The sequence below is a fragment of the Tinamus guttatus genome, unplaced genomic scaffold, assembly GCF_059628265.1.
Source record: "Tinamus guttatus ecotype Peru unplaced genomic scaffold, ASM5962826v1 Tinamus_guttatus_pri_ptg000287l, whole genome shotgun sequence".
Lineage (NCBI taxonomy): Eukaryota > Metazoa > Chordata > Aves > Tinamiformes > Tinamidae > Tinamus > Tinamus guttatus.
The window spans coordinates 7,397,573-7,410,271 of record NW_028288821.1 but is presented as its reverse complement, the minus strand read 5'-3'; the positions used below and the strand labels follow the sequence as shown (position 1 = coordinate 7,410,271).

At 41.2% G+C, this 12,699-nt stretch overlaps 1 protein-coding gene across 3 annotated transcripts in view; it reads right to left on the bottom strand.

Annotated features, from left to right (window-relative positions):
- Positions 1 to 12,699, bottom strand: part of TENM1 (teneurin transmembrane protein 1) — a 282,452-nt gene that overhangs the window by 140,281 nt on the left and 129,472 nt on the right. For all 3 annotated transcript variants that reach the window (XM_088527561.1, XM_088527563.1, XM_088527562.1), the window contains one exon: positions 546 to 786. In XM_088527561.1, coding sequence (XP_088383687.1) covers positions 546 to 786 — 241 coding nt within the window. The remainder of the gene's footprint in view (positions 1 to 545; positions 787 to 12,699) is intronic.

Below are 12,699 nucleotides of genomic sequence, written 5' to 3'. Positions count from 1 at the left end.
CCTCCCAAAAGTATGGCTTTTCAAGTTGAATTCATGTCTTTGGCCTACATCCCTTCTGTGTTATTAAACAATTATGGTACTCTTTGAGTTTATATGCATTAGCATGTTTGAACAAACATGGAGGAAAAAAAAATAATATTATTGCATATCTCTTTTTTACCACAGCGTGCTAAAGCCTGAACTGCCTCTGGAGCTGCCAGAGTACACACACCAGTTAGACGAATTCACGAGTGCTGATTACTGCTCAGGCACGATGTCCCCATGAGAAGGTGGGATGGTGGCAGCAGGACACAAGCACCACTCTTATTTGCACACAGCCTGAATCGGAAACAGCTTAGAGAAACCCATCTCTTCCCAAACTTCACAAACCGCACTTGTATGAGCATTAACCATGTAGATAAACCAATGAAATAGCACCCAGCAAGACGGCCTTGCTGCCAAATGCCTTGGCAGGGCCTGAAGGACAAACCTAACCCCCTGTGACTGACTCCAGTCAATGCAAATCGTCCTCCGTGACCCGTGTGCCCCATCTCAGAGCCACGTACCTGGTCTCCAGGGGGATGTTGCTGTTGAGCACCCAGCTGTTGTGCAGGTGCACGGCCTCCTGGGCGCCGGCGGGCGGCGTGGGCGCCGCGGGGCTGGGCTGGCTGCGCGTCGTCATGGAGCGCCGCTGCAGAGAGTCGCCCGGCGGCGGCGGCTTGCGGGCGCACGTGCAGGCGTGAGGCGGCGGCGGCGGCGGCGGCAGCGGCCTGAACGTGAACTGGTTGTGCGGGCTCCCCGGCATGTCTGAAACGGCAGAGACACCCGTCACGTCCGAGCAGGGCAGGCGAGCACCACACAGCACGTAGCAGCATGGAGGCACCACGAACCGACCACGCTTGTGACTCGGGTCCTGCGATGAGCTACCGCCGCTTGCCGAATAACTTGAAATACAATACTCAATGAAATAAAGAGCGCTATATACAGAACAAGGAATATTATACATGCTCCAGCACTGCAGTTCAGTTTAAAAATAAAAATGAAAGAAGAAGACAGAGCATTTGTAATTTGTCATAGGATTTTTTGGGGAGGAGGGTGAAGAGCAAATAAATCAAGCTGACATTGAATTACAGCACAGATACCACATGATTTCATGAGGTATAAATCTCATTTAAGAACAGCTGTGAAAGAAACAGAGACACTCCAAGAATAAAAGTCTTGCACTTCAAATCACAAGAGAAAACAATCCAGCAACTTCTTCTGCAAAACCACTGCCTAATAAGCATCCTTCATGACGAAAGGCGTTTCTACTCCACAGCACGTTTCTACTACTCTCTTCCAGGATTTGTTCAATTAGACCTGGAGAGCAGGTCTCCTCAAACCCACCTGGAGCCTTCACCATCTGGATGCCCACGAAAAGGCTCCATGATGATGATGAACGGTGGCCCTGGAGCGGCCTTTGAGCATCGTGAGGGATGGCAAGATCGAGACCTGCAGAGCAGCAGCAAGCTCGGTGCCTGCGAAAGGAGAGATGCGACTAGGGAACAATGGCAGTTTGAAGGGACAAGGAAATCATATTCTCTCCACTCCCTCTGGAAGTCTCCAAAGACTCCCAGTGCAGCAGAGAACAAAGTTATGGAGAACCAAGGCAAGAAATTCCTTTGTAAAGGGACGATAAAAAATACCTTGAAAATGATACTGAATAAAAATTGCTGCCAGACAGAACAAACTGTGAAGTCATTAACCTGAAACTCTTCCAGCCCCTAAATCTTGTCTTTTAGAAGTTACTGAGTTTGAGAGACGTAAGTTTTTACCCTTTCAAAGGATGTGACTAATGAAACTGTCCAGATGCTTGGAGGACCTTGGCCATCTCAAATCACTTGCAGGAATGAGTGTTTTCTTTCTATACCACACATGCCTTCAGGGGACAGACCCCCCAGTGTGCAAAGAGGAGCAGTAAAGGTGACCTCAGTACCAGCCTCCAGGAAGGGGTGATGGTGGCAGCCTTCCCCAGCACAGCAAAGACTGCTGCAGGCTCCTGCTTCTCCCCTACGAGCAGCTACAAAGTCCTCCTAATGTAAAACCTCCCGACACAGCTCGCCAATGGCTTCTGGGGGGATGCCCAGGAGCCCCCCAAGGGGATTCAAGAGGGGATGGCGGCAGCCAGCGCATCTCGGCATCTGCTCCAGCTTCGTCCCTCATCCCCTTGCTACATTTGCTCCAAACGCTCTCACAGAAATGCCCTGCAAGGAGATAGGGTTGGCATCCCCCACTTGGGGAAACCCTGGCACACTCTGCCTTCATGTCAAGAGGCAAAATTCCCTCTGAGACTGGCCATGGGGCAAAGCGCTCTTCCCTGCGCGGCGAGCACAGCTTACCCTGGCTGCAGAACCAAGGTTGTCTCCTGCTCAGCATAAGCCTCGCCATGCTGTGGTAAGCAAAGCTGTCATGGATGCGGCCCAGGCCTAATCCTTTTACATTTCATTGATCTTTTATCAAGGCGGCATTCTTAGGCTTGCATTAAGGTTTACACCGCAATATTAGTTTGCATATACCAGAAAAGCATTTCTAAGCATATTAGAAAATCGGAGACCTCAGTAAATTAAATCACTGGAGTCAACAGTCCAGAGCTCTGAAATAATCTGCTAAGGCACTTTCATATAATAATTAATCTCAGTAAATCCTGTATCCTGCTATTTTAGAATCAAAAGCTACCAAAACTTTGGACATAACATTTGCTGCCCAACATCCTCAAGTCCATGATCTGGAGGTGCCATACTTACTCCCACTCTACAGAAAATCTGTGGGATTACTGTACATTCCATCATTTGCGTGACAAACCGTGTTGACAGCCGCGCCGCGGTGCTGTCAGCTACGAGATGATCTCACCGATCCCCACCAGGGCAGGCAGTGTCCAGGAGATGCTTCAAGAGCTCAGGGACAAGTGTGGAGCAGCTGAGGTGACCGCTGCTTCTGCGGCTGCATGGGATAAATGGCCCCATCTATCTAGCAGCATGTTTCTTTGCCTCCTTTCTCCTCTTTTTCCCTATCCTGCTGTCAGCACACCCACTATCTGACAGATAATTTAGTTTGTTGCAAGTGATAGCCTGAAGTTGCTCTGCGAACCCTGTATTCCACAAAACACTGCTGGCCGGCAGTGCACCGTATCTCCCGGCCCTGTCTCCCACAACGCAGCAGCGCACCGGGGCTCGGCAGGACGCTTCCCCGTCCCACCATCACCCTCCGTGACGCTACTGCCATCGCAGGAAACCTCCCATCAGCGGCTACGGTGGTTTCAGATGTAAAGAGAGATCTTCTGCACCAGGCCTTCACTTCAACGAGCCACTGCAAATCCACTGAGCTGAGAATCCAGTCCGACTTTCTAATTAGTTTTACAGACTGTTTCTAATTCACCAAAGTTATTTCTATATTGCTTGAAACTAAGCCTGCATCTCATTAACTTTATTTTTATTCCATAGAAAAGGTGCTGTGATAAAACAGCATTGCATCTAAATCTGCATACTGATGGTTCTTCAGATCTCTGAATGAACAGCAGCAAGCAATCTACAAGCAAAATCATTTAAATATCTAAAAAGTGAAATTGTGCATGATAACAAGCCAACAAGTATGTGGTGTGTACGGGAGCGATATGGAAATTAGATTAGCTAGAAATTTTTATCCTGCTGCTATTGTTCCACTGTCTATCCATGTCAATATTTGTTCTTATTTTTAACGGTTGCTGAATAGAGAAATGCTCAGGTCTTATTTAATTTCTTAGATCAGAAAGTTTACATATGAAATGCAATAACAGCATTATTGGTTTCTGATACCTTTATTGACATTTCTAAAAATACAACCATGAGCCTGACTTCAGCTACAACTTCTCCTTTACAATAACTGGCACCAGATCAGATTCTCATCTGAGGACCATGCAAAACCAGAAGACTCCCTCTTTGGGCTCACGATGCGGCGCCACGTGAAGGCAGATGTCCCCACCTGAATCCAGCCCACTCCTTTACTCATAGAAAGCCATTTCTAGAAACTACAGTTCTTTCCCATAAGAATGGAATTCTATAAGATGAACCTAAAGGCTTTGTCCACTAGTTAGCTTCCAATTAACAATTGTTTTTGAAAATAAAGCAGGCCTTTTGTCAAACCATTTTCCTAACAGTTGTGAAGTATGCTATTTGGATCCACTAAATAAAAAGGAGTAATTGAACTGTTTTATCATTTACGGAGGAGACTACAATGTTGAGTGAAGCATATAGGAAAAGCAATGAACTTCTGAACGCCTGCATTTAACCTGGAGTGCTTTTGAAATATTAGAATTTTTTCATTTCTGAAAATTGTTATATATATGTTTTTAACTGGATGTGTCTCAGCTGAGTATGAATTAGCTTGCAATCACTTATTTAATTGACCAAATTGGAACATATGTTTAGAGACTGTAGTGTAGGTTTCTGTTTAGAAGTTCTGTGGGTACAACACCCAACCACTCAGTTTCAAAGCAATCTGCAATATTTTATCATGCAGAGATGAATGAACATCATCTTATTTATGAAAACAGAAGCTACAAAGACAACAGCATACAGAAAGATGTGTCTGATACTCCAGAAGGGAATGCAAGGATCCCACCCAGGGCATTGTGCCCAATTTATGCCCAATTGAAGAACTGAAAAAGCTTCAGCGTGGGGAAGAAAAAGAATCGGAATGCTTAGGAGCAGAGATATAAAGTGTATACTAAAATTCTCAATTTTACAATGAGATTTATGCTCAGGTCTAAGACAAGCTAGGAACTAAATACTGGTATTACAGTTGCAGACTCTGCTACATATTAATATACTTACTGATCTCATGCCCTTTCCTTCCATTCTGATTCTGTGAGACTGTATCTTCAGTCTTAACGTCATGTCCCGATGACCATATCAGGTCTCTAATTATTTATTGACTATCTTTGAAATACCTCTGAATTTCTTCTATTTTTTGCTGTTACATATTGGGAAAAAGGGAATATTAAAGAGAATTGTGTACGAGATTATCTGTTGAGGTACCAATTTACATTGTGTTTTAAGTAATATATTCTACACTTATACCTTCTGATACAACTCAACATATAGTCAACCTACCTTGGCTGCAAAATCCTTTGCTTCTGGAACTTTGTCAGACCATGATGACAGCATATTCTTTTTGCTGTACATAACTTTTTTCCCCATCTTACGACACAGTAAATCTTCTAGAATATAAAATATTAAGCATCTCTAAAGAAGCCCGCAAAATACGCTGTTCTATGCAAGTTGAAGATGATAATGCAATAAGCTTACAAACTAAAGGTCATTTGGACTAGAAGTTTACACCCGTGACGCTAAGTGAAAGAGATCCAGAGAGCTCCAGAGAGCACTGCTCGTCCCCGCGCGCTCCGCTGGCTGCGGCCCGGGGCCGCGCGCCCGCCGCAGGCTTCCCTTGCAGAGCTGCTTGGGATGCTCCGTACCAGACCCAGGAAAGAGGGGACAATCCAGGCTGCTGGATGATCAAGGCGCTCCAGGCCCTTTATTTGTCTGTGTAGATGCACTCTGAAAGAGGCAAGTATCTTGTTTCCTACCACATAACCAATCTAACGGTGGAATGAATTCCCTGTGTCATTACAGCAATTCTGTACAGGAAATACAGCAGTATTTTCTGTATTGAAGAAAAATTAACAGAGGTCTCAGACTATCTATTTTCACTTGTGTCAGCAAGCAAAAACTTCTGACAGGCTGGATTTGCAATGCAGTAACGTAATGATGTTAAACTAGTGATTTATGATGATTAAGCTTTCAGTCCAATATGCTTACATGGATCCCATTTAAAGGCTTCTTTTACATTATTAGTAACGCATATGTTCGATTCACCTGAATCTCTTATAATTATATGGCGCATGTTAACAGCTTCAAACTTCTCTCTTGTAGGTCATTTTAACAAGAATAGATTTGGTAAAATAAGAACTCGAACAATTTTCTAATGGCAACAAACTTATTTTTGTTGTTTTCCCCCCATATATTAAAGTTTAGCTATATTTACAAAGAATGGTAATTTAATTCTATTTTAAAAACATAAGTAATATCTATGTTGACTGCTGCATGGTCTACCGTAGCAAAAAAAAAAATCTGTACACATTAGGATAGTCAGGACTTCTATCTTATGAACTTTGTGCAACACTTTCTTTTTTTAGGAAGTGTTTCTTATATTAATAAGAGCTGAATCTTGTAGTGCATGACCTAAGTAAGTATAACTTTTAAAGAGTCATAAGCACCTCATTCTAGTAAACTTTGTGAAAATGTAATTACCCAGTGTTGAACACTGGGGTAATACAGAATGTTGGCAGAATCATCAGAAGCATTTTGTTTCTTCAAGTCTGTTTAGTATGATGTCCTGTGAAATGCTTCATTATTCACCTATATTTCTATCTGGAATCCATATTTATTTGTGTAGATTAATGCCATCCTACTATTCTCTCATTACTGTAATTTATATTTTCGTTCTAACAGATAAATGTTGTAAAAAATTCTGTAAGGTTAACATGAAATTTTAAAATGGATTACTTAATCTTAAAAAACAGAAACTATGAAATTCAAACAGCATGAACAGATGAGAAATTATCTGCATATGGAATTGAAAGTAAATATGAATGCCGTTATGACTGCTGTCAACTTACAACATTAGCAATTTTCATCATCAGGGCTTCTGCATTTGGGTCATTACTGTTGCATGTCTGCGCGGCAATGCAGCCGCGCTCCAAGGCATCAAACACGTTATCAGCCCCTCATTAGCAGAATGATGAAAGCAATAAATAAATAAATAAATAAATAAATTGAGGTAGTACATTTTTGGAAAACAAAAAATAGCTACTTCAGAAGTACCTCTGCAAGCAGAGTGCTTTTTTACTAAGGTGAAGAAAGAAGAGGGAGAATTTTTCAGGCAAAAGAATGGAGTATTGAACTCATTAGAGACAGGAAGGCAGTGATTTATCACCAGGGAACTATCGCATGGCAGCCCTTGCTAACTTTGCTGATAGGTTGTGTTTAATAATATTCTGCCTTTTAAGATTCAAAAGATTCTGGCATCTGTCTTCATCTACCATGTACCTACCTTGTCAATTTTTACTTTGTAAAATTTTTGAAGAAAATACTGATTTATTTATTTAGATGTGCATGTGGGTGGGGGTGTTTTTGCTTTTTATGATGACAGAATTGTTAATACACTCAAAGCAAAAGAAGGGCTTGTGTGCCCGAAGATTTTATATATTTATATATATATATATGTTTTTTCTCCCAGCTGTATCAGCTAGTGCAACAAAAGACATTACCTTTCCTGACAAACTTTTCCTCACTTAGAGGCACTTATATCTGTAGCCCATTAGCGCTACAGCAGCACTTCTCCTCCTTAATTAACTCCATCACTCAGTGATTTAACTTGGGAGTCTGACTGCTGAAGTAGAATAATTTTGGACATAAACATTGTACTATATGATGCCACTCTCATTGCTGTGGTTTGTAACTAGAAATGACTTTTGGATTATAACAGTGTGTACCATGGATAAGATGCAAGTTTTAAATGTTATCATGCAGTAGCACCTGACAATATAATCACACAGATGCTTGTTCATATAAGATAAACATTGCCAAAGGGGAGTGAATAACTAGAGCTCCTGAGGTGTTTTTATTCTGCTGAATTGTCTGAATTACAGCTTTGCTTTACACTATTTGTTCATATAGCTGTTAAATACCAATTCACTCTACATATAATATTTATGTGAATATCTATCACCTTTGCATGAAATGCCGAAATGCTCACATTTATGTCAATTAATAAGACAAATTAGAAATGGAACTATCCTCCTCAGTCTCCTCCATCTCCCTCCTTGCAGGTGGTAGAGCAGTGCACTACAATCCAGCCATGAGGTTTTCTCAGGCAGAGACGAGGATCATTCTCTCCAGTCACCACCGTGTTCCAACGCAAGAGCCATCGGAGGCCGAGTCACACGGGTCAAGGGACGAAGGGGGACGGGGAGCAGAGAAGCTCACGGGGACCCCCAGGGAGCCATCGGAGCTGCCCGCTCTGCCTCCCAGCAGTTTATTTAGCAGATCCACAAGCTGCTGCCACAATTAGCGTCACGCAGTATTCACGGCACAGAAGCAGCGACTGACAGCTCCCAGGCAGCTTAAAGGTGATATTTCAGGAGAATGCCTAATTCCTGCCATTACTTACAAGTGGTGGGTTCAGTCAACATCATCGGCTCTAACTTCTATCAGTGGCAACTCGCAGGGGAGAGTAAATTACTATTCTAAGCCTCTGAACAAAGGGAGGGAGATTATAGCTTACACGGTAAGCCTATCATCCAGGTTTACAAAAGCCAGTTACACATAGCCTGGCAGCAAATGTTGCTGACCTTCCAGGTGAACAGATGTTGATTAAAGAGCAGTTTATGACTGGTAAAATAGGTTGCAACTAGCCATGGCTATAAATATTAACATTTTCCCAGTTACTAACAGTCTTAGTGTGTTATATATTCATGTTTTGCCTTTGCATCACTAAATTCATAAGGAGAGGGGGCAGTTTAAAAAGGATCTGTAGGTAACAGAATTAGGAACCATAAATCATAATGAAATACATAATGTATTTAACCCAGTATTTCAGTGGAAATATGAATCTAGACGTATTAACTCACTTTGTTACCAAGCCTGCCTACAGAGGGCAATAACCCTGCCCGTGCATCTCTCACCTGGTGTGCACTGCTCTTGTTTTGTAAAAACGCTGCTGAGCTACAAGAACTGCTTGAGGTCAATCCCTGCCAGAGGCCCAAATGAGAAGTGCACCCCTTGAAAGCAGTGCACAAGGATGGCCCACGCTCCCTTCCGTTTAATCACGCCCTCTCACGTTTGGGGACAGCGACATCCAAAACTAGAACCCTGTGCAACACAGGGCTCAGCCGCAAGAAACACCGGCTTGTCAACCGGGATTTTGACGACACAAAACACTCGGTCGCTCTGCAGGCACGGGAAAAGGCGCTGAGGCCTCGGTCACGTTTACAGACCCCCAGTTACGCCAGGAGCCCAAGTGCAGCCCTGCAGCGCACGGCCCCGCACGGCTGCTGACCCGGGGGACAAAAGTCCCCACTATCCCCATCGATCCAAGCCCTGGAACATCCAGGAACTTCTCGTGTTCAGGGATGAATCACTGCCCGTTTTCTCCAACAACCTGGACATGCAACTATTTTGCACAGGACACCTAATTCTCTGAATTCCCAGTTACTGAAATTTTACTTTAAATAATTACAGATTACCACATCCCCAGCACATCTATTGACATTACTTTGCAGAGCACAATTTAAATAGTAGATCCATTTTTATAATCAATAGCATGTAGAGACATAGAAGTGCATTTAAGAAGGAGGTAATAAGTGATTATTAGGTAATTCAGGACTAAAACAGTTCCGTATTGCATCTCCACATTAAACTACTTTTAAAAGGGTATATGCATACATACCTCAGCATACGATTAGATGACCAACCTTTTCTGCCTTTTACCCACATAGGCAGCTAATATGTTCCTGTCCTTCTCAACATACTCCACAAAAAATAACCTAAATAGTGCTGCAAAAATATCTGTTCCTGCCATTGATGCTGGTAACACTTTCTTTAGGAGTATTGACACTTCCATCATATTAAGCTTGCTGGAGGAAAGACAATGTTACAGGCGTAACTGATAGTAAACAACAAGGCAATTATTTTTTTAAAGCAAAGAAAAACTCCTTTGGGGAAAGACAAAATAACAAGTAAACAGCTAATACAATGCCTAAGGCACACACACTAGTCTAGGCACAAACTCACAGTTTTCAAGTCTCTCAAATGTGCATTTCAGCATTTCTAAGCTAGCATGCAGACTTTCAGAAACACCAATATGCCTAAAACCTCCCTCTCAAGCAGAGTTTGGGGCCTAGTTCTTCATATCTATTTAGGATTTTAACTTCACTCTGGATTTCGTTAAGAGTTAGGCACTCCTAAATACCCCAAGGGTCTGAGCCCCAGCACCTAATCAAGCACCAATCAAGTCATTAGCACATAAGCTGATTTAGCTAGTTAACTTCAGGAAATACAGCTTGAAAAATTTCTCTTGTTATTCCTGCTCAGCTTGCAAAAGAAATCTAGTGCAATTCAAAATTAATAAAGTTGACAATATTTTACAGCATTAATAGGCTAAAAGAGCTCTTGGTGACCATTTTCTCAATTCACCTCACAATACATTTCTAAGGTGCTTTTCATTCAAAGCTTATCTATATACAGTTATTTAAGCTCTTCGTAAATAAGACATGCATTTTTGAATATTGGTAGAAATTACACCTATAAAATATCAAATAAAACCTTCAAAACAAATGCATAAAGAAGTACCTAGGGAAACATACTTTTTCATATGAATCTAACCAACAAAGTATTTTAATGAGTGCACATCTATTAAAAGAATTCTCAGGATGCTGTAATTATTATTCATTTTCTAGAATTGTTTCACCATGAAGCTTTATGCTACTACGGGGACTTTAATGTTTATGTTTTGTGATGGCTGCGTTGACTATTAAAAAGCAATTTGGCTGACATTTTAGGTCTTTTGTTGCCAGTTTTAATTGGATTGTTCACCAAGCATCAACTCCCCCGTTAACTGCAAAAATTACAGGCCAACATCAGTTTATAGTAATGACTGTTTAATGATTTTATCCTGTCACTGTGCCAGCTTCATATGGATGCATGCATGATTAGTTTCATATCAAGACCTGTAATTAAATAATAGAAACCTAAACATAACAGAATATCAAAAAAGGAACGCATCTTTCATAAACACTTGGAGACGTATCATGATACTTTTAAATAATTAAAGATAATTAATATTTTGAGTTCGAATACTGCAAGTATATTGGAGTTGGCATCAAGGGAAACAAATCCTCAGCTTTTCCAAATTTAGAGCCATAAAGTTAGCCCTGAATTTTATAGAAATTTCCCCTTAAGTGATGCAAAGTTTGAGTGCACTGTTGCAAGCCTTTGTTTTATCATTGTTAAAATTGCCTCTAAATTATTCAGAACTCATTGTCAGCTATTTTTGTTGGCTTTCCAGACTAGGTAAAGCTACTTTTATAATAATTATTCTACGACATAACATAATTATACCTTGACGGAAAGTTGCAATGATAACATTCAAAGAACAACAAATCCACTAACTTCTCAGAAATCACGATTCTTGAAAGTTGTTGTTATTTGTTCAGTTCTGAATTCAATGCCAAACTCCTACCTAACTTTCAGAAGTTACTATAATTACAGAAAAAAAAAAGAAAGAATAAAAGTAAAAAAGGCTTTATGCAGGTAGCTTTGGAAGTGTGGAATATCCATGAAAATGAAGTGAGACAGAAGTACTCTCAAAGAAGGGCCAACGCTGCAAAGATGGCCAGGACCTACTCATGCTCCAAGCCAGTTCAACCAGCTGGGAGTTTCGTAGGAGAATTTCACATCTTATGTGTCTTTGGCAAACAGCCAAAGGGGCTTCACTCTCTGGTATTGAGCAGAACTTTCACACATCTGGGAAAACGAGGGAAGACACTGTCCGAGGAATAGATTTTCGAAAGGTTTTCACTGACTTACTAATACGTGCACATCAGCACTATAAAATTTGGGGTGGGATGTGGGTGCAACAATGTCTCTATAAGCTGAAAACATACTAGCATATGTTTATGGGTTCCCATTAAACTTAGCCAGACTTTATTTTGTTATGTATTCAGGAAGTATTAAGGCAAATTTCAGCAATTTATAGCAACTTAGAGAAACCTCTGCTCATCTGTTTTCAGACTTTGACGTTTATAGGCTATATTCACCTACTAGAAAATATTAACCTACTGGAAAGTCAATAGATTTTTCAAGGTTGTTTCATTTTTATGTACAAAAAGCTGAATGCCTCACAGAATCATTCATTTTGCTTTTATTGCAAGGATGATGGGCTTAAAAAGGGTTCTAACCAAACTTTGAGCAGATTGCTTTATTTGAAAGATTAAGGTGTGAATTTAGGATCCATCTCTTTTCCCAGTTATGACAGCATGATTTTGGATTAATTCAATTGATTTCAAATACGTTATTCTGACTCAACATACTAGGTGTAGCTGCGGAGGCTAGCAGCCCTCCTCTGAAAGAGTACACAGACTTTTGACATATTTAGAAATAATAAACTATCACTTCAAAGTAAATTTATCAAAGCTTCGAAGTGCTGTGGAGCACCACATGATTCTGTTCCAGAAATCAGGTTATTTACACGTGTTTACATGTGACTTAGGAAGTAATGGATACAAAAAGGGTAAAATACAAGTTCATCATCACAAGCTCCTCTGAATATGTAAAGATAAGTAGACTGAGCACATTTAGCAATGTCACGCAGAGGCATGCAAAAGGGCAGCAATTCTCATCAGCAGATCAAAACTCACATTGACAAATGACCACCAGTTGGTTGCTGAGATCTGAATTAGCTGCAAGGACTCAGAAAATGGACCCGTGAAAACCTCTTTCCATGGACAGCTCTACTGCTAGAAGAGCAGTGTCAAAAACAGAGAGAACTAAACAGAAAGTAAACTGCAGAACAGTGTCACAGCATTGCACGTATGTGCTGTGCAGTATTGTACTTTTTCCTAAAGTGTTCTGAAAAGAAGCGCCAAGA